We start from the raw sequence: 22,558 nt of genomic DNA on the forward strand, positions 1-22,558 counted from the left end.
ACAAATTCACTGTTTACCAAGGATACTTCATTATGCCAGAGATGCAGTCTCTTCTCTTCGACGAAATCATGATCAAGACCTGCACTAGGTAGTATGACTCCAAGAGGTTTGGAATGTCAAGTCTGCATGATGCGACTTCACTTTCTACTTGGTCAAAAACATCCATATCCCGCGGCATGTGCATACCCTCTAGGGGTTCGCACCACCACTACCCGGGGCCCTGGTTCAAGTTCTTGCCTCAGCTAAGAGATGATAGCAAAAGTCATGCATAGAAGGAATCTAAAAAGATTCCAGATCTCAATAGGGACTGTCCCAGAAAAGTTGACAGTTATAATCAAACGAGCCCAAATTCATAATTCTTGGTATGGGGAAAGCATCTTTCCTGCTTGAATACCCATCATGCTCAATTCCTTCAGATGAACGGTTCACGTATTCTGACTGATTCCCACAAAAGTGTGCCAAAATGGAAAGAATGAAGCCCTTGGGATTTCCCTCCCCCCCTCTCAACAACATGGTTTCCTGTAGAGCTTCGAAATTTCCACTTCTAACTCGGTGAGGGACCTAAAAGTGTCAGAACCCTTGCTCGCCTAATTTCCCCCTCTATGCATGACTTTTGCTCGATCCTCTTACAAAACACAACCCCATACTCTGCTTGCAGGGTGCCAATACAAGGGGTAGACATCTGCCAAGGCCGATTCGCGGCTTATCATGCTCCCGCAGCTACCAAGGGTATCAACAAGTGTATGGAAATTTCTTCTCCAGTTGGTAAGTGGATATAGTAGATCTAGTCTTGTTAGCCAGCTCGTTCCAAAGATTCTGCGCTGTCTTACACAGTATTTTCCAACAAAACCTCGCTGTGTTAAGTGGGCTAGTCTCTCTGCAAATGCTAAGACGAAATTCCACTAGCATATTTCCGGGTCAGCATTTCCGTTCTGAGAATGGCCTCGAGCCATGAGACAGCGTCGAGGGAGCAAAGAGATGGCGAGATGAGCAGCCTGCTTCAGTGACATGTCACGCGACTCAAGACCCAGCGCTGGGCTGCAAGAAAGGACCCCAAAAATGCCTTACGGGTATTGTTCTTGTAGCAGAAAAGAATTCCAATTCAATGTTCGCCCATGTGATTGTGAAGCTATTCACGGGCTGCTGCTGCTGAATCCATTTCTGCCTTACGTTGTCTATGACAACGTTATAAAAGCTTTCGAGAACCGATGCGGCGATCTGCACAGGTAGTAATGAGAGGTATTTGTCGACTCGGCCGATCTACACAACTTTTGGCATAAGCATGTCTTCCTTAGGGGAGGAACTTGACTTGTAAGACAAGTCTATCTTTAACGTTTGGACTGCATGTTCCCGGGCATGTCTTGAGATCTAAGACTCCGAAAGGGTGGAGAAGGAAGTATTCTAGACTGTACGAACCCATCCATTCGGCAACTCATAGAGATCCCTGGCGACAGGAAAACGCTTTGGGGTATACTGAGGACTGCTCCTCGTCTGTGAGGATGGTATAAGTCTTGGTCTGCTTTGAGCGTTGTAGGTGTGTATATTTGCAGCATTTGGTGTTGGACTTGTTGCAGACAGGAATACAAAGCCAAGGAGCCAAAGTAGCAGATGCGGTAAACATGATATCTTGGAGGGACGCATACTGATTGACAGTGAGGGGTCTTCTCTTTGTCCGTGTCAGTCTTGTCATTGTACTGGGAAAGATCGAGCTCGTGACGTTTGGTATACGAACGCCCTGAACAGCCTGATGGCGATAGTCATGGTGGGAAATACTCAGCTGGTTACCCCAGCATGCTTGAACCGTGGCGGAGAGTAGTCGGCTATCGCATACATATGCGAACAAGACTACCCCAACATATAATATGCTTACGAAAGAGATGGAGGAACAATGAGTGAATGTGGAGATGAAGCGATTGGCTTACAAATGTCCCGTTGAAACCCTGAAAACGTGGATGAAAGACCTTCGAGCGCTATGGTATTTCTTGGCAGGGGGTACAGTCTGCGCTGCCGCCAAATCTGCAGCATGGATAGTTCGGCCAAAACAGTCATCACGGCAAAGACCTTGAAAGCTCGTTCTCATGCCTGACTCGAGCAAGCTTACCCTGCTGAGCTGTTTCAAATTGGATTTGGTGCTGATAGACAGGTTGCTCTGGAGAGCACAATCATGTCTGTCCTGGAGACAACAGAGAGCACCGAGGACCTAGACCTTGCACCCAATCCGGAACCCAACCGATAACTTTTCCCTTCCCCAATTGCGAATGAGGAATGTGCGTAAATAGCGATCCCTCTTGTTATGTACCTAGGCCACTCGTCTGCTTCTCGATGCTCTCTGAGAATGCGCAGAGATGATTGACTTTAGACTTCACAGCAATCACGCAAATACGGTATGTTACCCGCCCGAGATTTGAAATCTCGATCTGGTCAATAAGTGGTAATGAAATGATCAGAAGAGGTTGAAAGAGTTGCACTCAGGTGGCTCTGAGCAGTCGCAGTGGCCATCTTTGCTTGTAGCAAATAGCAATCTCGTGGGTTCCAAGAAATATCGCAATGAAAGCAAGATAGCATGCGAGATGAAACAACAAGAAGCAAAAACATGCTAACGTCTCAACTATAATATTGTAGTACTAACAGAGGGAAGCAACAATTACACGGAAGAACTTGCGATCAATCCTCTCGTTGTCGATAGACAAGAATTGATCGAACATGGATTCTGAGGTATTCGCAGTCTCTCATTGCAGTCCATGTCCATAACCCAGAGGGAGGATACGAGGATCTCTATCGCTGGTGTCGTCTACTTCGATGTTACCGAGCTTTCGATTTGTGACCACGGCATTTCCAAAAGTGTCTCCTTTCTTCCTGCATCATACTTTGTAACCGATTTGAGGTACATCCAAGAACGGGGGGACCATGCTTCCTCATCCGTCCGGGTCACTCAATACTTCTACGACAACGAAGCTCTGCTCGAAACCTGTGTAGGTGGTAATGGCAAACGTCGGATGGACTCTTGAACATGCCCATTGCTCGACCATGTAGAGCTCATAGGAAAGGCCACCCCATATATTTGATTTGCAGCACAATTCACAGCCTCAACCTCTGCCTCTGCCTCTTCCACGAGCTCCTCTTACCCCACCCCTTCCTCTGTCTCCTCTTCCCCCGTGATCACCTCTCAGGGCACCGCCACCTCTGGCGCGACTCGATGGCTGGTTTTGCTGTTGGTCTTTGACCAGATCGATGATCTCGTCCGGTACTCGCAAGTATTTGATCTACCACCAAAGTCAGCCCACATTGTTCTTTCACATCAACGAGGGGAGTGATATACATTATTCCCCCTCACATAGACCTCTGGTAGTCTGAAAAATTTATCGCCGTCTGGGCTTGTTTGGACCACTTCCTTGAGCGTAAGGTTCATCCACGTATCGCAACTGATCAAGTGACCGTTGAGCGTCTCTCCGTTCTTTAGCTCGACGAGCATAGGGTGACCCTGGGCTGCATTGAGAAGACCTAACGGCAGCTGAGTCGCACCGAAGTCAGCATACAGTACCGGTATGTCCAATATCGAGCTCGACTTACCATGGTTGGCCTTGATTTAAATGGGGGAAATGCGAAAGCTGCAGGATCGACACTAGGTATCTACGGTCATTTACAATATTCGAGAGGCGCGGTTGAAGCTCCGCGCTACCCTTAGTGCTGGACTGCTGGACCCTTCGGACGCGATTGATCAGCCCTGCCAAGAAATCAAACAGGGCTTAGCTCTTGGCAAGGTGGTGCAGCTGAGTTGTTGCCTGCCCGAGCCTGCTGACTTCAACAACAAAAGGTTCAATACTACAATCCCCTCCTCTCGAGAGGCGACTTCGAGCCGTTGTCGCCACCAGCATGCGCGGCTTCACCAAGGCGGCAGCTTTGCTGTCATCGACTTGGGCTTCGGCTTTAGTCATTCCTGAATCGGGTTCCCTGAGCACTCCGTCATCAGATGCCGTGATCCAATATCGTAAGGCAACCTCTATAAAGCCCTGACGTTTCTGATTGACTAAGCATACTAATTTTCCTTTAGATCCTTATGAAGCTCTACTAGAATTCGGTGCCAGATCTGGCGAGCCAATTGATCCAGTATGATGCACAATGTACCGAGTCTTAAAGAGCATTTACCAATAGCGTATAGATCGTCACATTCCAGGTCCAGGGTACGGAAAAGGCATGTGGAGAGAGCAATGTCAAGCTTAATGGTCAAGAGCTGGAGGCCAAGTGGGAAGGGACGACTGCCGAAGGTCACGATTACCTCGACATCTACGGTGGAAGCGAAGCCACATGGCACATTAGCTGCCTTTACGACGCTGTGCCAACCGATGGAAGCAATTCCGTCGGAGAAGATGTCGTCCATGTCCTCAGTATCCATTTCGTCAACCCAGCCCGTCGTGGATTTACGGTCTCGTACAAACAGATTGGCCATCCGGCAATCCTGCGCTTCTTTCCGAGATACCAACCAGCTAATTTCGCTCTTGATCCTGTGCTCGCCAACCAATGGCGGAGGCCGTCCGTAGATTTCGATCCGGATATTATGGCAAATGCAGGAAAGAATGATTCAGTCTTGTATGAAATTTTGAGTCAAGGCCAAAAGAGCCTCGGGGCTGAACTGACTGCCATCAAAGGTTCCTTGAAAAAGGGCATGAAGAAGGTAGCTGGTATCTGGTGTCACAAGAGCAAGGGAAAGCCTAGCGAAGTGAAGGCCGTCTCGGTAGAACATTCTAAGATTTCCACTGACCGACTACTGGAGCCACCTCCCCTATCCTACGAGGAATCAGTTTCCACAGCTGAGGCTTCCAGTTCAACGAGCACCACACCCAATCTGTCCGCAGCGGAAACGCGATCTTTTATATCGACGGAAGCTCTGCAGACATCGACAAGCCCCATAACAACAGCTCTTCCCTCTCAACCCAATATTAACACCCACCTCCTTAAATCATTTGGCTTGGGACTCATAGTCCTGTCGTGTCTTGCATGGCTCCTCCTACGTTGTCGAGACCCTCGTCACCGTGTTGACTGTGCCGCTCGCAGGGAGGAACGCAGAACCAAGCGAATGTATCGTAGGGCTGCGCAGAAGCAAGCATTCGAGAACTGGCTTCGGAGCGTTCATCTTAAGTTCAAAGCTCTCCGTTTGAGGTACGGCTTCGCGCCTCAGGCAGCAATTAGCTGGGATGAGAAACGGACACGTGTGATCGCACAAGAGGCCGTTCTGGAAGATGCTATGGCCGACGACATTAGGGCACTCAGAAACGCCCACCGGGTCGTGAGCAGCATTACGGCTGCCGAAGAAGGGAGGCATGACTTCGTGTACGAGGCCGAAGGCTCCGAACGGCGGAGGAGCGTCTCCACTCTCCCGGGGTACGAGAGTGAGGGTAGCCTACCACCCTCGTATGACGACGCAGGGGATAGCTTCGAGAGAAGCGCTGTGGTCAACGGGTTTCAATCTATTCCGGTCGACGCCGAGTTCACCTCTAACAGCAGTGTCATCTCGACCAGTCCACGAATCAGCCGAGACGGCACAAACAGCGAATTTGACGAGAAATTTGAGCAGATAACATTGGAAGCAAGCGGCCCGGCTGGTTCGGGTTTCTGATCGGTGAGAGGGCTGATAAACGGAGCGAATAGGTATGGCGAGGGGGCTTGGCTGTAGGCCGTTAAATGTACAGTATTTGGAGCCCTGGATGGAAAGGAGGTGGCGTTCAATTTACGTCTTCATGCCAATGTTCGCACAATGGGATGTTTCTTCTCCGTATTTACAAGCATATGTAGTCAATACCACTCGTCGATCCTATATCGATCTACACAATTCGAAATCATGATTGTGTATCCTTTGTGCAATTGCAAAGGAACATAATGCTCCACACGGGTATCCAAATCGAAGTGGACCCCCAATTGGCAATTGGCCACTACGAGTAGCACTAGAAGACGTGCGTTCGAGAGCGTCATGAACTCTTGACTACACGAATATACTACACAACGCAAAGCTTCGCGCGTAGCTCAAATTGCTCATTCTTTTCAAGCGCCATGGACGGCCTACGAAGATGCGTCATATTTGACAGTTTCGGATCGTAATGTCAGTCCACCGTTCCCTGATTCGCAGTCCCTACCGAGGTCCAACCCCGTACAGATCAAGCCGGACCACGTTTCATCTCTCTGGCTGCCCGCCACGTCACCGTGACCTACTTACGTGTCGCACACATGCTCATTCCAAGCCCTTTTCGACGGTGCACATCGGCACGTCATACGAGCATCTATGCGCCAGGACACTCCCGCGCCTTGAATTCCGAGATCTGACCCGCACAGGCGGTCCTGATGACAAGGGTATTGATCTACTGGGAAAATGGCTGCCATTGTCTCTGCAGTACACCAAGTCCCCACCCCTAAACGTGGTGGTGCAGTGCAAAGCTGTAGCGCGAAAGGCTAGCCCGGAGATGATCAGGGAGCTTGAAGGGACCCTTGCTGGCGCGCCGGGTGAATGGAGGGGAGAAGATACGATCGGGCTGTTGTGTGCGAAGAGGGAAGTTACGCGTGGGGTGAGAGATGCTCTGAGGAGGTCGAAGAGGGCCGTGGTCTGGATCATGATTGAGGATCTTGACGATGCCAAGAAGGACAGGAAGGGAAGTGGAGACGAGGTTGAAACAGAGGCTGGAGACAGCAAGGAAGTGCAGGAGGGAAAAGGAGGAAGGATCAGGCAGATTTTGTGGAACGATCGGGTACAGGAGTTAGTAGGGAAGGTCACAGGGACCCGCGTGATCCATATACCTGGAGAGGATGGAGGGCGAATGGAGACGGAAGTGCTCATGTCATACAACGGCATGTTGGCGGTAGCTGACGATGTCGGAAAAAGACTGGGGGACGATATTCCAGGTTCCTCGCATCTATGACGGTTCGGTTGAACAAACAGGCCATGTTCACCCAGCTACGCTAAATTTGTCATCTTTTCCGGCCGCATACCTCGGAACCGTTTCATCGTAGTCTGGCTGCCTCCCTATCTGTGTTGGTGTTGAGATCAGTGTCGAGCCGCCTCAACCGAAACTTGAATCTGTCTGGTATACGAGACTCCCGGGCACAAATAGCGGCAGCCATAATGCTTTGTAAACGTCAAATATCTATCATCTATCATCATCTTTTCAATAAGACCACTCGGCATGTGTTGGAGGGCCTCATGCACGTATCAAGCCTCACGTGCTCTCTCCCTCTCTTTACGCTTCTTCAAGTTTGCGATCCAGTCGTGGTGTATACTCCAAAGGCTTATTCCCACGCCAACCAAGCTTGCCCCCAGCGTGACAAAGTACGCGTTACGATAACAGTACAACCCGTCTTTGCAATCTCGCTGCCCGCCAGGTAGGATGATCGAATGCCGGTCATAGATGTGGCCGTAGACCAGATTGAAGATGTTACCGAAGACAATAGGCGCAAGCGTCATGCTGCCCCAGTTTTGACTGAAGCCATTCACGCCGAAGGTTTCTGCTACGAGTGCTGGGTAGACGCCGAAGAGGAAACCGTAGGCTAGGCCGGTCAAACCAGACAAGAAGCCAAGAAGGTGAGGATTATCTATTTGGGTCCCGCAAACTTGGGCGAAAAGAAAAATTGTGCTGGATATAAAGAGGCACCAAAAACGGCTCATTCCCAGCTTCCTGACAATGATATCGGAACCAATACCTGGGCAGATGAAATTAGCGTTGGGTTTCGGGAGTACGCAGCATTGACGTACCGCTGGTGAGCCGTCCACAAAAACTCATGAAGGAGAGGATCTCGACATGCATCAATTGTCGTTCTTGTACGAATTCTGAGGAGGCACTGTCGTCGTAATGATGCCATAGCGCTCTAGCCTGTAAAATAGGTGAGAATGTTCAACGAAACAACAAGAAATTAGGAAGATTTACATCGCTTCCGATATTGCTGAGCAGCTTGTTAGTGTGACATCCCTCCAAGATGGAAACAGCGATTTACTTGCTTGATCGTCATTATGCCCAAGCCTGTCAATAGGCCCATTAACACCCATAGTAGGTAGAACTTCGTGTGTGAAAGCATCGCTAAACCTCGTATATCTACATCGTGTGAGTCATGATCCGTTGCAATTTTTGCCCCGCCTTCCTCATAAGGTATATCGCCGGGACACGACCCAGAAGACTTAGACAACAAAGATGTGGTCTCTTCTGTGCCTTGGCTAGGGACTTCATGTCGATTAAAACTTGAAGGATCCTTGGGTGCATCTTCATGAAATTTGATAGACTCAGGTTGCGTACCTGGTTCATGAGACAAGTGACGGACGATGTGCCTGCTGTCTTCAGATTTGGAACGTTGAAGTAATGTTGAGGCATCCGAGCCGCTTCGTTCGAGTGAGCCGGGCAGAGGATCATAAGACTGCGGGACTGGCACAATGCGAAGGAGGAAACTACCGATGAAAGGGATCGTGAACGTAGCGATCGCTAACAAGAGGAGCAGATCTAGAGTATTGTCCGGGAAGGCTAAGGACGATACGGATGCGAAGACAAAGGCGCTCAGGCCGAAGGCTGATAGGGGAAAGGCGGTCGCGGCACCACGGTGATCCGGCCAATTCAAAGCGGCTGAAACTGTGAGTTTCCGGCGACCGTGTTGACGTAGGAAGCCTTACATGTCTTGACAGCGCCTGCGAAAGAAGCGCAACCCCCCACGCCTGTCAGAAAAGCGAAGAAACATAGCCACGGCAACGATATTGAACCAGGACCTCCATCATATGCTGTGGCGATGTCAAAAACCTGACCTTTTGGGCCGCATAGGGCTCCATACCTCTATATAGCGAGAAGTAGCCCACTCCCAACGACACGGCACCCAAGAGAGCGCCTGGCCGAGGACCTCTTGTATCAACCAGTAGACCTATCGGGATGCCGGCGCTGTACATGCCCAGATTGCCGAATGTACCCTGCGAGACATGAGATGCATGTCTAACGCTTTTTCAAAGAAGATGGCCCACAATCAAATTGCTCTGGGTTGAGGAGAGCTTCAACTTTTCTGCAAATGCTGGTGCCCATGCCGAGTACGCATACTGTCCATGCGGTCAGCGTGTTACACAAAGACAAATGTTGCTGGCATATCCACATTAGTCCCGCATGCCAGTGATATAAGAGTGGCTGCAATCACTGATAGTACTCTCGCTGTCCTCAACCTGTTTCCTGACATTGTAGTAGTAATTTGTAATTGGCTAGGCGGGCAGAAGGTCTTTGAGAGACGGTGATTGCTCGTCACCACCTCTTCACGATGGCGAAGCAAGTAGCATCATATCTGCATACAAGGATACAAGGATGAATTAATCAATTTGGACGGACACAAATTGCATACAGAGTATGGTCAGGATCAACAACCGATACGCTGGTGGACAGCTTATCAGTGCCAAGAGAATGATATCATACCCAACCGCTCGGGATTGGTTGACTTTAGCGCCTACCCTAGAATACATCGAGCACGTCCCACTGGTCGCATCAAACACGAATATTGTCATACACCTCCGCCGTATCGCCTTCAACCTCGAAATCGCGAGAAGAAAGTGCCTTGGTGGACACCATGGGGGCTTTACTCTCCCTTCCGCTCTTGGCTGTCCCGAGTCTTGGGACGGTGAGTTGGCCCCGCTGCTTTTGTTCCGGCGGGCGTTGCCTCAACCATTCGTACTGACTGACCTATCTGTAGCTGATGACCTTTGGAGCCTCCTGTTGCGGAGCAGCCACTTGTTCTGCAGTATGCAGTTCCTGTGGGAAATTTCAGAGCAGGTAGATATCCTTTGGGCCGTTGCGAGGATGTATAGCTAACAGGAGACAAGCATGGCCACTCGCATCGCCTACGCAGTCATCCTTTTACTCAATTCAATAATATCTTGGCTCATGCTCACACCATGGGCCCTCAAGAAGCTGGAACATCTGACTTTGGACTACATGGCGATAACCTGTCAAGGAAAGCAGTGCTATGGTTTCGTCGCTGTCCAGCGGGTCAACTTTGCTCTCGGTCTATTCCACTTCGCTCTTGCAATCCTGCTGCTCGGTGTCAAATCTTCTAGGGATGGACGAGCTGCATTACAAAACGGTTACTGGGGGCCTAAGATCATCATCTGGCTGGCTTTCGTTGTCATGACCTTCTTCATTCCCGAGGCTTTCTTCCAAGTCTGGGGCAAATACTTCGCATTGGCCGGAGCCATGATGTTTGTGCTCCTGGGACTCATCCTTCTAGTCGATCTTGCCCACACTTGGGCTGAATTCTGTTTGGAGAAGATCGAAAACTATGATTCGAAGGCATGGAGGGGCGTTCTCATTGGATCGACGCTTGGCATGTATACCATGTCGTTCGCCATGACCATCGTCATGTATATTTTCTTCGCAAACAGTGGCTGCGCAATGAATCAAGCCGCAATTACCGTACGTTGATGTATAATCTTACAAACCATGCTACCGCTAATAAGCGTCTAGGTGAACCTCATCGTCCTGCTCATAATCTCCGCCATTTCGGTCCACCCCGTGATTCAAGAATATAACCCCCAGGCTGGCCTCGCACAGTCCGCTATGGTTGCCGTCTACTGCACCTACCTTACTATGTCCGCCGTATCCATGGAGCCCGATGACCACCACTGCAATCCTCTCATCCGTGCTAGTGGCACTCGCACAGCGTCAATCGTCATCGGCGCGATCGTTACCATGCTTACAATCGCCTACACCACTACCCGTGCTGCCACTCAGGGTATTGCTCTAGGTAGCCAAACTAGCCACTCATACAGCAAGCTTGGTTCAGAAGAGGCCGCAGAGCATGGTCTCGTCGACACTCAGCCCTCTGCATCTCGCCGCGAAATGCGCGCCGAAGCCCTCCGTGCTGCGGTCGAAGCTGGCAGTCTGCCTGCTAATGCTCTTGACGACGATGACGAAGACGAAGAGTCCAATGACGGCCACGGCGGTAAAGACGATGAAAGACGAGGCACGCAATACAACTACTCCCTTTTCCACGTCATCTTCCTGCTGGCTACATGCTGGGTTGCTACCTTACTCACGCAAAACATCGATTTCGAGAACGCTGGTGACTTTGCAGCTGTTGGGAGGACATATTGGGCTAGTTGGGTGAAGATTGTGAGCGCATGGGTGGCGTATGGCATTTACACATGGAGTCTGGTGGCGCCGGTTACGATGCCGGACCGCTTTGGCTATTAAGAGGAGCACAGTAGCTTTGCTCCAGATATGGGCATTTTTTGCGGAGCTGTTGCCAGGGTGTGCGTGGGCATTGGCTGCCAGGGGTTAACATCGGATGGTGTTTATGGGTTCATCATCGGTACTAGGTTGTTACGTACATAGTATAGGCAGTCAATGTGAACGGATGCGAGGAGGCTCTCATCAGTCGATATATCACATTTCTCAAAACACGAACTTACTTCAATCTGGTGGTGATGTCTCAAATCTAGAAACAGGCCTCTTCAGATGTGTGTGTGTGTATTGATGTCATGTGTTTCTCAAGTCCGTAGGCCTTTGGCTCTCAGCATAGATTGCCACCTATTAAACGGCACCGTCGTACGAGTAAAGTACATGTAAACGCCTAACGGAAGGGTATTAAAACTCGCATTCTTGATCATAAACTTTTAATCGATGCTGGACAACATGAATTGAATGAAAATCGTGATAATGGTACAGGTGTCCGTAGACTTCGAACAAAAGAAAAGCCGAGGTCGAAGATTAACATTAAGGTGTGCTGCAGCTCACATGTCCCTTTTGGATGTGAGATTCTAACAGTTGCAGAAGGCGTTCATCGTCTGATATCATCAAAAAGCGGAATGGTCAATACTGGTAACAGTCCAGAATGGGCGTGTTGGTAAGGTTAGGCGTGCAACCCGTTGGTGAAGGCTTGAGGCGGCTCTGGGTACTCCGAGGAGTCTGAGATGCGACTTCTCTTGGCAGGTCGTGATTCCGGCTGCTCGCCTCGTAATTCCGCAACCTCACGCTCAAGCTCGTCAACCTGGCGCTTCAAGTCCTCTTCCCGGTGCAGCGCCTGGTCTAAAGACTGACGCAGCTGGCTCTCGGAGTCTTTGGGAAGCATCTCCGCTTGTGGGGCGCCACCTTGTTCATACTGATTGACCGTGCCCTTGTATAGGTCGTTGATGACCTCCAATTCGCTCACCCGCGTCTTCAGAAAGGTATTCGCTTGTAGTAGCCCTTCGTATGTCTGTGGGGGTTCTAAGTTGCGGTCATTGAAAGATGACGTGGAGCCTGGCGAAGGATGACGCAGCTGAAACGCAGGTATTGCGGGAGACTGGAATGCATGCTCCGCTGACGAGACACCGTCGAAGATATGTTGAGGAGCGATGTTGGAAGGATGAGCGGGGGTTTCGTTGTGCGAGACCGGAGAATTTGATCGGTCGGACCCAGAATTGTGGGTCACTCGCTGATTGTTGGCATAATTTGGATAATTTGGAGGAGGAGTACCCTCTGATTGAGACGTGGGCAAGCCGTTACCGTCAAACAGCGACTTCATCACCTTTGTTAGTATATTTCTTTGCGCACTTCGAATGTGCTTACCTTTCGCTTCTGCCCCTGACCTGCGGTTTTGACACGATTGCGACTCTTGATTACATCTGTTTTGAGGGATATAGGCCGAGGCGTACCATGAAGCTTGAGGAAGAGGCCACATGCATTGCAGAGGACGGATCCCATCTCGTCGCGTCGCCAGAGAGGTGTTGTAGACGTAGTACAGTTCTGGCATACTGGCTGTAGGTTCCCAGGCTCACGGTCAGCAAATGTTGCCATATTTCACACAAATACCCGCAACCACAATTTTCGCCGCTCTCGAATTAGTCCTCGACCTCTTCACTTCACTTCAGCCCGGAACGTTTTTTCAAAGCGTTGAAAACAGAGAAGAACGAAGCCCGATAAGCGATAAGTAATAAGCTCTTTTAGCGCGCAGAAAGGGATCTGTGGCCCGCCAGCAATCCAAAAACGTGGTCGCAAAGCCGAACTTGTGAAATACTCTGATAGAGATCATGCCATACATCTGAAAAACACGTCGGTCTTCTTCGCGCTCAGATTCTTGCACGCGAGGGGTCGTGAGGGGAACTATCCTAAGTAAACCAGCTGAAGATACTCACAGGGACGTTGCCTTGACCTGTAGTCGCAGCAGGTAACGATGTAGCATAGCTCATGGTTTGGGAGACATCATTGTACGCCCTATCAGCATCCAGCGGTCAGCCTCAGTCTTGTCCAATCTCAACCACGTGTAATTGTTCGGCGCTCAAGACTAAGCGCCCACTCACGGGGGTGAAGCCAGAAAATGCAGCCAAGGGGGAAGCGTTAGAATATAGGGTGCGTTGCGTAATGGGGTAGTTACCGGAGATGCGGCGACGGAACAGAGGCGACTGAAGCCAGGGTGACTAGAGCAGGAAGTTCGAGGTGGAGATTTGCTTGGTGGGAACGTTGCTGTGTTGAGGCCGAGGACCGCCGAGAGGAGTCGTGGTTGAGGCTGGACGATGGCGAAGGCGCCCGAATATCTGCTGCAGGAGCCGTTTTAAAGGCTGGCAGATCCGGGATCTGATGTGTAGAAGGCAATGGAAGTGTGGGATCCAAGGGGGAGTGTCTGTAGATGAGGGGTACTGATACCGAAGCCGTGGTTGCGGTTGTGGGGGATGTAGAGTGGAAGAATGGAGTTGGAAGCGCTTGGTACCGCAAGGAGGTAGTCGGAAGGTGTTGGCGAAGAAGAGTGTGTTGAGTGTTGTTCGTGGTGTTCGTGGTGTTTTCCCGGGACGCGATAGTTGATTAAGGAGCGAGGATTAAATTAAAGTTGCTTATACAAATGAACGCGCTGGCATTATTAGGTTGGGTAAAGGCAGAAGCAGAAGCAGAAGCAGAGGCAGAAGCAGATTACACGTAAAAGTACAAATGGTTGAAGGATAGCATGGGTTTACGTCGTGGGCGTGGGCGTGGGCGTGAGGATTTGGCTTGGAGGGAGAAAATATGCCCAGGGCCCCAGGGGCAAATCGCGATATAGATAAAAGGGATGATCTGCCGCCCTGCACTTATTAAAGCATTTCAAAAGCAATTAAAAGCACTCTAAGCATATTTGAACAGCAGGGGAGCTATTTTAGGCTCTTGTCATTTCACTTGGTCTTCATCCCCTCCAAATACTCATCATGGAGTTGTTGGATTCGAAAATGAGTTGGTCTTTAAGGATGCTTCCTTCATCTCCTTGCGCCTGAGAGGTTTCAAAACTCAAGCAAGCAAGCCAATCTCGCCTGCAAGAATCCTTTACACCCAAAAATCACACGCTGGTAGACGCGTTCCATTACTTTAGCAGAAGCGTCCGTGTCCTGTCAAAATGGCATGATATGGCAACGATCAAGGCTCTTGAGGGTCGTACTGTTCACCAAATCCAATCTGGCCAAGTCATTGTAGACCTGTGTTCGGTGGTGAAGGAACTGGTTGAGAACAGTCTCGATGCTGGAGCTACTTCGATCGATATCCGCTTCAAAAACAATGGTCTTGACTCCATCGAGGTTCAAGACAACGGTAGTGGCATTGTCAGCGAGAATTACCAGACCATCGCCTTGAAGCATTACACCTCCAAGCTCTCTAGCTACGACGATCTTTCTTCTTTGCAAACGTTCGGCTTCCGAGGCGAAGCTCTTTCCTCTCTTTGCGCTCTCTCCAAGTTTCATGTCACCACTGCCCGTGCAGATGAAGCTCCAAAGGGCACGAGGCTCGACTTCGAGGTGTCTGGCCAACTGAAGAGTACTCAAGTAGTAGCAAGCCAGAAAGGTACTACTGTTGCTGTTGAGGATCTTTTCGTGAGCCTGCCAGTTCGGAGAAGGGAGCTTGAGAAGAACATTAAGAGGGAATATGGTAAAGTTCTCGGTATTCTCCAGGCGTGTGCTTGCATTAGTACGCAAGCGCGGATCTCCGTCAGCAATGTCATGGCAAAAGGCAAGAGAGCGGTAATTTTCGCGACAAAGTCGAACCAGACAACCAGAGAGAACATCGCGACTGTCTTCGGTACAAAAGCATTGCCCGCGCTGGTTGCTATGAATCTCAGCTTCGAGCTACAGCCTACCAAGACCCAAGAACCAGCGTCTAATTCCGAGTGAGTACCCATACTACACATGGAGAAACGAGAATCTGACTGCCAAGAAACAAGCAAGTGCAAGTAATTGGCCATGTTTCAAGACCCACCTTTGGCGAAGGTCGGCAGGCACCTGACCGCCAGATGTTCTTCGTCAATTCAAGGCCTTGTGGACTTCCTCAAGTTGCCAAAATCTTCAACGAAGTCTACAAGGCCTACAATGCTTCGCAGTCGCCATTCATTTTTGCGAACCTATCGTTAGACACTAGTACGTGGCCCTGGAAACACCATAGATTTTTTTTTAATGATCCCAGATGCGTACGATGTGAACGTTTCGCCCGACAAGAGGACGATTCTGTTGCATGATCAGACTAGTTTATTGGAGTCCATTAGGGTTTGTAGACGTTTTAGATTCTTGGGAATAGCGAGCTGACCGCTGCAGGTTTCTCTGACCGCGCTTTTCGAGAAACAGGATCAGACTGTACCACAGTCTCAAAAGTCGGGTCAGACCTTTAAAAACCTTACGGGCCGTCGGGGAACCTCAAGCGTTGATGACACACATACGCCTGGGAACCACGCGTTACACCCCCCGGAGCTTCAAATTTCGGATGATAGCGAGTATGAGGTATCGAGTGAGAAGGAAGAGCCAGCCAAAGATGACGGTGTGCCAAGTCTGATTGAGAGCTTTGCAGGCCGTGACAGCAGAGAGCGTGCTATCAAGGCCACCTCAGCTCCAGGGGCATCGAATAGGACGAAAATGTTGTCCAAAGACAAGCAAAAGCTCGTAAAGAAACTTGGTCGAGAGAAGGAGCAATCACACGAGCCTGCAGACTATGATGATGCTCGGGATCTGGCGAAATCTGATGCCATGCTGAATGGTCTTGCGAGACCAGTGGAAGACTTCAATCGGAGGATTGCCGAGCAGCAGCCTGATTCGATTGAGACTCCAACCCCAATGGGATGTCTTTCGCGCGAGGAGTCCCAAGCATCTTCACCAACGGGAAGTAAGTCAGAGACGGAACACTCTTCAGGAGTAGTGCAAAACGCCTTTGACCGAATGCGCCCCCGGCGTAATCCTCCAGAAGTTGCAACGATAACCATTGGCTCAAAGACTACCACTTCTGTTCTCGGACCATCCTCCTCCTCCAAACGGCGAAAGCTCGATTCGACAACAGCCACTCCAATTAGACCCACGGGCTTCGCTGATGATCCAGCGCGAAAGAAATTCAGTAGCAGCATGAGAGCCTTTGCTGCTCCCGGCTCTGAGCTAATCAAGTCGGTTGGTAGACCACAAAGCAAATCACGGGTGTCTCGGCCGTACCTTGGCAGTGCTAGTGACAATGAAGACGAATCTCGTGTGACGGACCTAAGTCCAGGAGCATTGACAACGTCTGAAGATGATGACGAAAGCCCGGCCGAGTCCCCAGGTGGTCGTGCCAATGAAACCCTGGAGACGCCTCTCGCGGAGGCTGAATCTGATGATGACTACCTGGATGATGAGGGTAAGAAAGCTCGAGAAGAAGCGACGGTCGCCGATCTGATCAAACAAGCCGAGGAAAAGGCAGCTATGCCCTCCGAGGACAACATCAGACGTGTAAACCAGATATTGAGAGGTCGCGGGCAAAAGGACTCCACTACGCAGCTCATGCAGATGATCGACGAGTCCGTAGAGAGAATTGATCAGCAACTGAAGACCCTGGAGACCGCTTTGCAAGCACCCGCCGATTATGGCTTCTCGCCAAATCCTACAGCTCCCACGGAGGACACATCTGCTGAAGAGAGGTTGTCGCTAACCGTATCAAAAGCCGACTTCGCGCACATGCATATTACAGGCCAGTTCAATCTCGGCTTCATTCTAGCTGTCCGTGACCCCTCTCCCTGTTCGCCCAATTCTGATCTCTTCATAATCGACCAACACGCCTCAGACGAGAAGTACAACTTCGAGCGTCTTCAGGCCAAAACCATTGTCCAAAATCAACGCCTAGTTCATCCACACAAACTCGATCTCACCGCCATCGAAGAGGAAATAATCCTCGACAACAATAACACTTTGCTAAAGAACGGTTTCCAGGTCGAAATTGACATCAGCGGCGATGAAGAAGTCGGCCGTCGCTGTAAGCTCATGTCCCTCCCGATGAGCCGAGAGGTCACCTTTGACGTTACCGACCTGGAAGAACTTATCGCTCTGCTTGCCGATAATCCTTCCTCTTCCTCATCAGAAAGCGTTCCACGGCCGACCAAAGTGCGACGCATGTTCGCCATGCGCGCTTGCCGTAGTAGTGTCATGATAGGAAAGACTCTCACGCCGAAGCAGATGGGCGCGTTGGTGAGGAAAATGGGAGAAATTGACAAGCCGTGGAATTGTCCGCATGGAAGGCCGACTATGAGGCACGTCTATGGGTTGAAAGAGTGGGAGGGGTGGAAAGAGGGTGGTGGGCTAGCGGGAGTGGAGGCAGGGAGAAAGGTTGAATGGGGGAGATGGGTTAAAGGCGTGAGGGAGCAAGAAGAAGAGATGGACCGAGAAGATGATGATGGGAAGGAGGAGCAGATGGAGAAAGGCTTCGACAATAATGAAGCTGGGGATGCAGAGAATGAGGAATGGAGTTGAAACAAGATGAGTGAACATGTGTTTAAGGATTGTACCGAGTAGTTACCACATGCATGCTGTACGCTAGACTTTCACCTGTAAAACAATGACATGTTACCCTTTATCCAGCCCGGACTCCCTCCTATTTATGAGCACGCTCTGCTAAACGATCCCTAGAGCTCACATCCATCCTCCGGTCCCTGTCCTTCCCTCCTCCATCACTTTCCCGCTAACTTCTCGTGCTCTGATGCCTCCACTTGGGAAAATTCCTCTCTCCTTGACCTCCACTCCGCTCCTACTAACAACCCTACCTCCGCCACCCATTCCTGCAGGCCCAGATCTCCCCATGCCTCCCCACGCTTTGGCCTTGCCGATCCCAACCATCCCAGGGGCCCAGCCCCCTCCTTGGCCAGGATTTCCGGTTCCCGGCGTCAATGGCCCCTTCTCTACCCCGGCTGCTCCCCTTCGCTTCTGCTGATCGAGCGGTGGGGTTGGTGGGTTCATTTGCAGAGGGCGAAAGTTCTCGTTGGTCGTGTACTCAAAGGGCGAAATCTGGGAAAGTGGCTGGTAGGACGGTTTGTTGAGAAGGTGCTTGAGTTCTCTTGGGGGCGATGGGGATGGAGAAGAGGAGGGAGAAGGGTGCGTAATCCAATTGCTGTCGGGAAGTGATGGGACTGTGGACCGCGGACGTGTTGATCCAGGTCGACTTGTTGCTATTGTGGTGATGGTGCTGGTGGAGTAGATTGATGAAGATTTAGTAGGAGAACGAATTATATTTGGGTGGTTGGTATGGCTCGCGGGGTTGGAAGAGTTGGAATAAAGCGAAGAAGACTTGGCGGGAGAACAGATTACTGTTGGTTGATCGGTTTGTTTCGCCAGGCTTTCGCCCTGAGAAAGGACAGGGAACATGGTACGAGACGACTGGTGGGAGGGGGAGTGTTGATCATAGAAAGGGCCTTGAATCTCAGTACGAGAGGAACGATGAGCAGGCGGTTGGTCGTAGAAAGGAGTTGCGAGGTCAGTCAAAGAGACACTGTCATTGGTGTTGAGATGGGGAGCATCAGTAGTGTTGATATGGGAGTCGGTACGAGAAGAGCGCAATTGGTCATTATTTTGGCTCTGGATCTTGGTCCGCGAGGAGCGCTGAGAGAGCGGTAGGTCATAGAAGGGGCCTCCAATCTTGGTATGAGGGGAACGATGAGCCGGTGGCTGACCGTTAAACGGAGTTGAAAGGTTAGTACGAGAAGCTCTGGCGCTCGCGTTAGGATGGGAGACGTTTGTAATGTTTGAGTAGGAGTCGTTGCGGGTGTGCATGAATGGGACGGTCGGGGAGGCCATCAGAGGATCTTCAGCCCTGAGTCCTCGGATCTTGTCTGTTGATATGGAGATTTGGCTCGTACGGTTATCGAGAAGAGATGACTTATTGCGCTTGTGCCGAGACGTTAGATTGTCCTCTAAAGGGTTCATATCCGGAGGAAGTCTTGAAATCTTGCGGAAGATGACCCCAAGATAGATCGATACCGCTAAAGATACCAGGTGAAACGTCCCGGTAACCACGCTGGTAACAAAGGTGGCGAACACGATACTGGTAGTAGCCTGGTCGCTAGCGAACAGAGTGGACCAATGACCTGGGGCATTGACAGGCTCGATAGACTGGGTGTGAGAAATCAAGGCCGTAAATACAAGGAACGGGGTCAATCCGGCGTCAATCATGGCTGCAAATAACATATAACTGGCCGAAGATGATGGTGTGCGTCCCCTGGCAGAGCGCGAAAGATGATATGTACCATAGACGGTGTGCAATATTGCAATTCCGGGCTAATACAATACGTGATTAACGTTGATCTTTTGTCCTCATTGGGGTTATACATACGGGCACCCGTATAATCCATCCTGTGGTCGCGTCGGTCCCTTTGATACATATGACACAAAATAGCATGCCAACTGCTCCAATCAACTGGCAATTTCGAAGGACTAGCTGAGTGATTCGCGTAGATTTGACTCTCGACTTTGTACGCGGACTCATTGGTTTCCAGTCCAGGTTTCCATACGGACTAGCAAACGATTAGACAAAGCCACGGACAAATCGCCATAAGTATGGGCAAGCAGCCAAACATCAGTGGCATTCATGACGGCACAAAATTCAAAGTGATCTCAAAACATAGACAACGAATTTGGCCAGATGCTCTGATGCTACAAGGATAATGCTTCCCATGGACACGTCGTTTGTTCGAGCACTCGGCCTGGAGCCTTCTGATGCACAGAGAAAAAATTACGCTAGACAGCAAAACCGTGCTTTTTCTGAAAGCTCGCGCCCAAGACTTACGCGACAAAGTACGAATCCGGATGTCGATTAAATTCCTTGGAATTAATCAAAAGGCCATCCGGTTTCGATCTTGGTGTTGGTAGAGACAGGCTCGCTTGCGATATGGCTTTGGGATTGAAGCCTCGCTCGGTGGGGGCTGAGAAAGAATATTTCGAAGGATGTTCGTAGAGGAAGGGCGGCTCAGCACCCATGACTTGGTACAGTGCTCAGCAAGTATCAGATAGAAAATACGACAGATACCTGCATGTATAAGGATATCGAATATTGAATCCGGAACTTGAGTCGGGTGTTGGCGAGGCAACGTCGAGCTGCTTCAAAATAAAGTAGCGACACTATCTACCGAGGCACGCGGGTAGATTGATGAGATCCTCAAATTATCTCGCAAGAACCTTCAGCTACGGTTCTTATTTCTGTCACCCGCGTGGGCACTGCGAGGTTACCTACGTAAAGTACCTTACGTACAGGTAGGTACCTTACTCGTAAGCGACTTGAAAATTCCACGAACGAACCCTCATTTTCTCCACTAATTAGATGAGCACCATCACTCGAACTATTAGCATCTGTACCAGGTGCTCAAAGTTGTTGGTCAGACCATCACATATTCATATTACGAGGCTACACGTCTCAAGGCGGCATAGCAGCCATGTTGTTCGGAATGACCGGCCTTTTCGCATGGCTGTTATTGGATCTGGGCCTGCGGGCTTCTATACAGCTTATAAGGTCATGTCAAGTATAGAGAATGCTATCATCGATATGTATGAGTGTATGCCCGTACCCTTCGGCCTAGTGAGATTTGGCGTTGCGCCGGATCATCCAGAAGTCAAGGTAAAAATGCCTTTTCAACCCGCCTGTATTTTCTTATTTGCCTCTCATGCTCTCACTGTTCACTTCTGATAATCCTTTCTCAGAACTGCCAAGATAGATTTGAGGAAGTTGCTTCATCACCGCGCTTCAATTTTATAGGCAACGTTGCGGTTGGCAAAGATCTGCCGTTGGCAAATCTCAGACCTCACTATAACGCTATCGTCTTCGCCTATGGTGCCACCAAGGACCGGAAACTTGGAATCTCAGGTGAAGACAACCTGAAAGGAATCTACTCAGCGCGCGACTTTGTGGGCTGGTACAACGGACTTCCCGAACACGAAGCACTGGCGCCAGACCTGGAATCGGGTGAAGAAGCAGTGATCATTGGGCAAGGAAACGTAGCCCTTGATGTAGCACGTACACTCTTGAGCGACGTCAATAGTCTACGGAAGACGGACATGACAGATTATGCCCTTGATTCTTTGTCGAAAAGCAGAGTGAAGAGACTTCGTGTCGTTGGTCGAAGGGGTCCAATGCAGGTGTGTACTTCCGTCTCATCAATGCCAAAGAAAACCGCACGATTGACAATTCGTGTAGGCATCCTTTACTATCAAAGAAGTCCGGGAGCTATTGAATCTGCCTTCTGTCTCTTTCGAGCCTATTGATCCTGCTCTGTTTCCGCCAAACGCTGCAAAACTTCCTCGAACGCCCAAACGTCTCACTCAGCTCTTAGCTAAGGGCTCATCAACTCCAGCTTCGCAAGCGCGAAAGTCCTGGTCTTTGGATTTTCTCCTGTCGCCTAGATCTTTCAATGCGTCCAGTGCAACACCTAGTAATCTATCTTCTCTCACATTCCTCAAGAACAAAGTAAATGGTCCAGACGTCTTCGACTCGTGGGCTACCGTCTCTCCCACTACAAGTGAGGTATTATACCCCACTTCGTTGGCGTTCCGGAGTATTGGTTATAAGTCAGAAGCCATCAATGGCATGAAAGATTTAGGCATAGACTTCGATGAGTGTCGAGGCATCATTCCCAATGATTTACATGGTCGTATCACTAGTCTCTCAGAAGACGGGACCGGGATTCCGGGCCTCTATTGTTCTGGATGGGTAAAGCGAGGTCCGGCGGGCGTGATTGCTAATACAATGGAAGACGCCTTCGACACAGCGGAATCCATTGCAAAAGACTGGGAAAACAAGGAACCGTTCATGTCCGGTACAAATGGATGGGACGCGCTGCAAGAAGACGCAGCCGCAAGGCATCTGAAACCTGTCAGTTGGGAAAATTGGAAGAAGATCGATGTAGCGGAAAAGGGAAGGGGGAAAGCAAAGGGTAAGGAGCGGGAAAAATTCACAAGCATCCCAGACATGCTTGAAATGCTTGACTGAAGAATGGAGATGGCGTGGCCCGGAGCGGCTTTCGCAGAGCACAACCACGAGCACTAACGCCAAATCAAGAGGAAGTATAAAGTTGCCGTCAGCTATGACCTTGAGCTGACTCTCAGCAGTGGATTAATGAGCTTGCCACGACGGAGAAATTAAGCCAAGGGACACTTAGGAGATACACCCAGTACGCTGGGGTGCGAATGTCTATACTTTGAGCATGCGGTGCGCAGTGACAGACTCCTCCACTAGACCGATTGAGCTTAGAAAATTTGACTATATCTTTTCCGAGACTGGAACGTATTGCTTGGGGCTGCTAGAGAGGGTAGAGCAGCAGATTTTCTCGGAAGAAGGCGTGTCCTGCTGTTCTCGAGAAAGTTATTCTA

At 50.2% G+C, this 22,558-nt stretch overlaps 9 protein-coding genes across 9 annotated transcripts; 5 read left to right on the top strand and 4 right to left on the bottom strand.

The window, feature by feature from the left end:
- Nucleotides 1-3,086: 3,086 nt before the first annotated feature.
- HO133_003044 (uncharacterized protein) lies at nucleotides 3,087-3,573 on the bottom strand (the record flags this gene model as incomplete). Its single annotated transcript, XM_037293968.1, has 3 exons — nucleotides 3,087-3,263; nucleotides 3,320-3,511; nucleotides 3,571-3,573. 3 exons carry the CDS (start codon nucleotides 3,571-3,573, stop codon nucleotides 3,087-3,089), a joined length of 372 nt encoding a protein of 123 aa, XP_037150046.1.
- A 300-nt stretch (nucleotides 3,574-3,873) lies between these two features.
- Nucleotides 3,874-5,614, top strand: HO133_003045 (uncharacterized protein; the record flags this gene model as incomplete). The annotated part of the gene is made up of 3 exons (XM_037293969.1): nucleotides 3,874-3,988; nucleotides 4,052-4,107; nucleotides 4,160-5,614. The coding sequence occupies 3 exons, from the start codon at nucleotides 3,874-3,876 to the stop codon at nucleotides 5,612-5,614; spliced, it is 1,626 nt and encodes a 541-aa protein (XP_037150047.1).
- A 431-nt stretch (nucleotides 5,615-6,045) lies between these two features.
- On the top strand, nucleotides 6,046-6,905 carry HO133_003046 (uncharacterized protein; the record flags this gene model as incomplete). Its single annotated transcript, XM_037293970.1, has 2 exons — nucleotides 6,046-6,089; nucleotides 6,284-6,905. The coding sequence occupies 2 exons, from the start codon at nucleotides 6,046-6,048 to the stop codon at nucleotides 6,903-6,905; spliced, it is 666 nt and encodes a 221-aa protein (XP_037150048.1).
- Nucleotides 6,906-7,195: 290 nt separating this feature from the next.
- On the bottom strand, nucleotides 7,196-9,183 carry HO133_003047 (uncharacterized protein; the record flags this gene model as incomplete). The annotated part of the gene is made up of 9 exons (XM_037293971.1): nucleotides 7,196-7,683; nucleotides 7,736-7,853; nucleotides 7,908-7,923; nucleotides 7,979-8,072; nucleotides 8,271-8,591; nucleotides 8,639-8,743; nucleotides 8,794-8,926; nucleotides 8,978-9,049; nucleotides 9,103-9,183. 9 exons carry the CDS (start codon nucleotides 9,181-9,183, stop codon nucleotides 7,196-7,198), a joined length of 1,428 nt encoding a protein of 475 aa, XP_037150049.1.
- Nucleotides 9,184-9,818: 635 nt separating this feature from the next.
- On the top strand, nucleotides 9,819-11,186 carry HO133_003048 (uncharacterized protein; the record flags this gene model as incomplete). The annotated part of the gene is made up of 2 exons (XM_037293972.1): nucleotides 9,819-10,406; nucleotides 10,458-11,186. The coding sequence occupies 2 exons, from the start codon at nucleotides 9,819-9,821 to the stop codon at nucleotides 11,184-11,186; spliced, it is 1,317 nt and encodes a 438-aa protein (XP_037150050.1).
- A 658-nt stretch (nucleotides 11,187-11,844) lies between these two features.
- On the bottom strand, nucleotides 11,845-13,162 carry HO133_003049 (uncharacterized protein; the record flags this gene model as incomplete). Its single annotated transcript, XM_037293973.1, has 3 exons — nucleotides 11,845-12,492; nucleotides 12,543-12,731; nucleotides 13,109-13,162. 3 exons carry the CDS (start codon nucleotides 13,160-13,162, stop codon nucleotides 11,845-11,847), a joined length of 891 nt encoding a protein of 296 aa, XP_037150051.1.
- Nucleotides 13,163-14,341: 1,179 nt separating this feature from the next.
- HO133_003050 (uncharacterized protein) lies at nucleotides 14,342-17,680 on the top strand (the record flags this gene model as incomplete). The annotated part of the gene is made up of 4 exons (XM_037293974.1): nucleotides 14,342-15,093; nucleotides 15,177-15,340; nucleotides 15,387-15,466; nucleotides 15,515-17,680. 4 exons carry the CDS (start codon nucleotides 14,342-14,344, stop codon nucleotides 17,678-17,680), a joined length of 3,162 nt encoding a protein of 1,053 aa, XP_037150052.1.
- A 159-nt stretch (nucleotides 17,681-17,839) lies between these two features.
- HO133_003051 (uncharacterized protein) lies at nucleotides 17,840-19,372 on the bottom strand (the record flags this gene model as incomplete). Its single annotated transcript, XM_037293975.1, has 1 exon — nucleotides 17,840-19,372. The coding sequence occupies one exon, from the start codon at nucleotides 19,370-19,372 to the stop codon at nucleotides 17,840-17,842; it is 1,533 nt and encodes a 510-aa protein (XP_037150053.1).
- A 1,285-nt stretch (nucleotides 19,373-20,657) lies between these two features.
- HO133_003052 (uncharacterized protein) lies at nucleotides 20,658-22,178 on the top strand (the record flags this gene model as incomplete). Its single annotated transcript, XM_037293976.1, has 3 exons — nucleotides 20,658-20,810; nucleotides 20,894-21,328; nucleotides 21,387-22,178. The coding sequence occupies 3 exons, from the start codon at nucleotides 20,658-20,660 to the stop codon at nucleotides 22,176-22,178; spliced, it is 1,380 nt and encodes a 459-aa protein (XP_037150054.1).
- Between the last annotated feature and the right edge of the window lie 380 nt (nucleotides 22,179-22,558).

This window comes from Letharia lupina, assembly GCF_014066315.1.
Source record: "Letharia lupina isolate WasteWater1 chromosome Unknown contig_16, whole genome shotgun sequence".
In the NCBI taxonomy this organism is placed as follows: domain Eukaryota; kingdom Fungi; phylum Ascomycota; class Lecanoromycetes; order Lecanorales; family Parmeliaceae; genus Letharia; species Letharia lupina.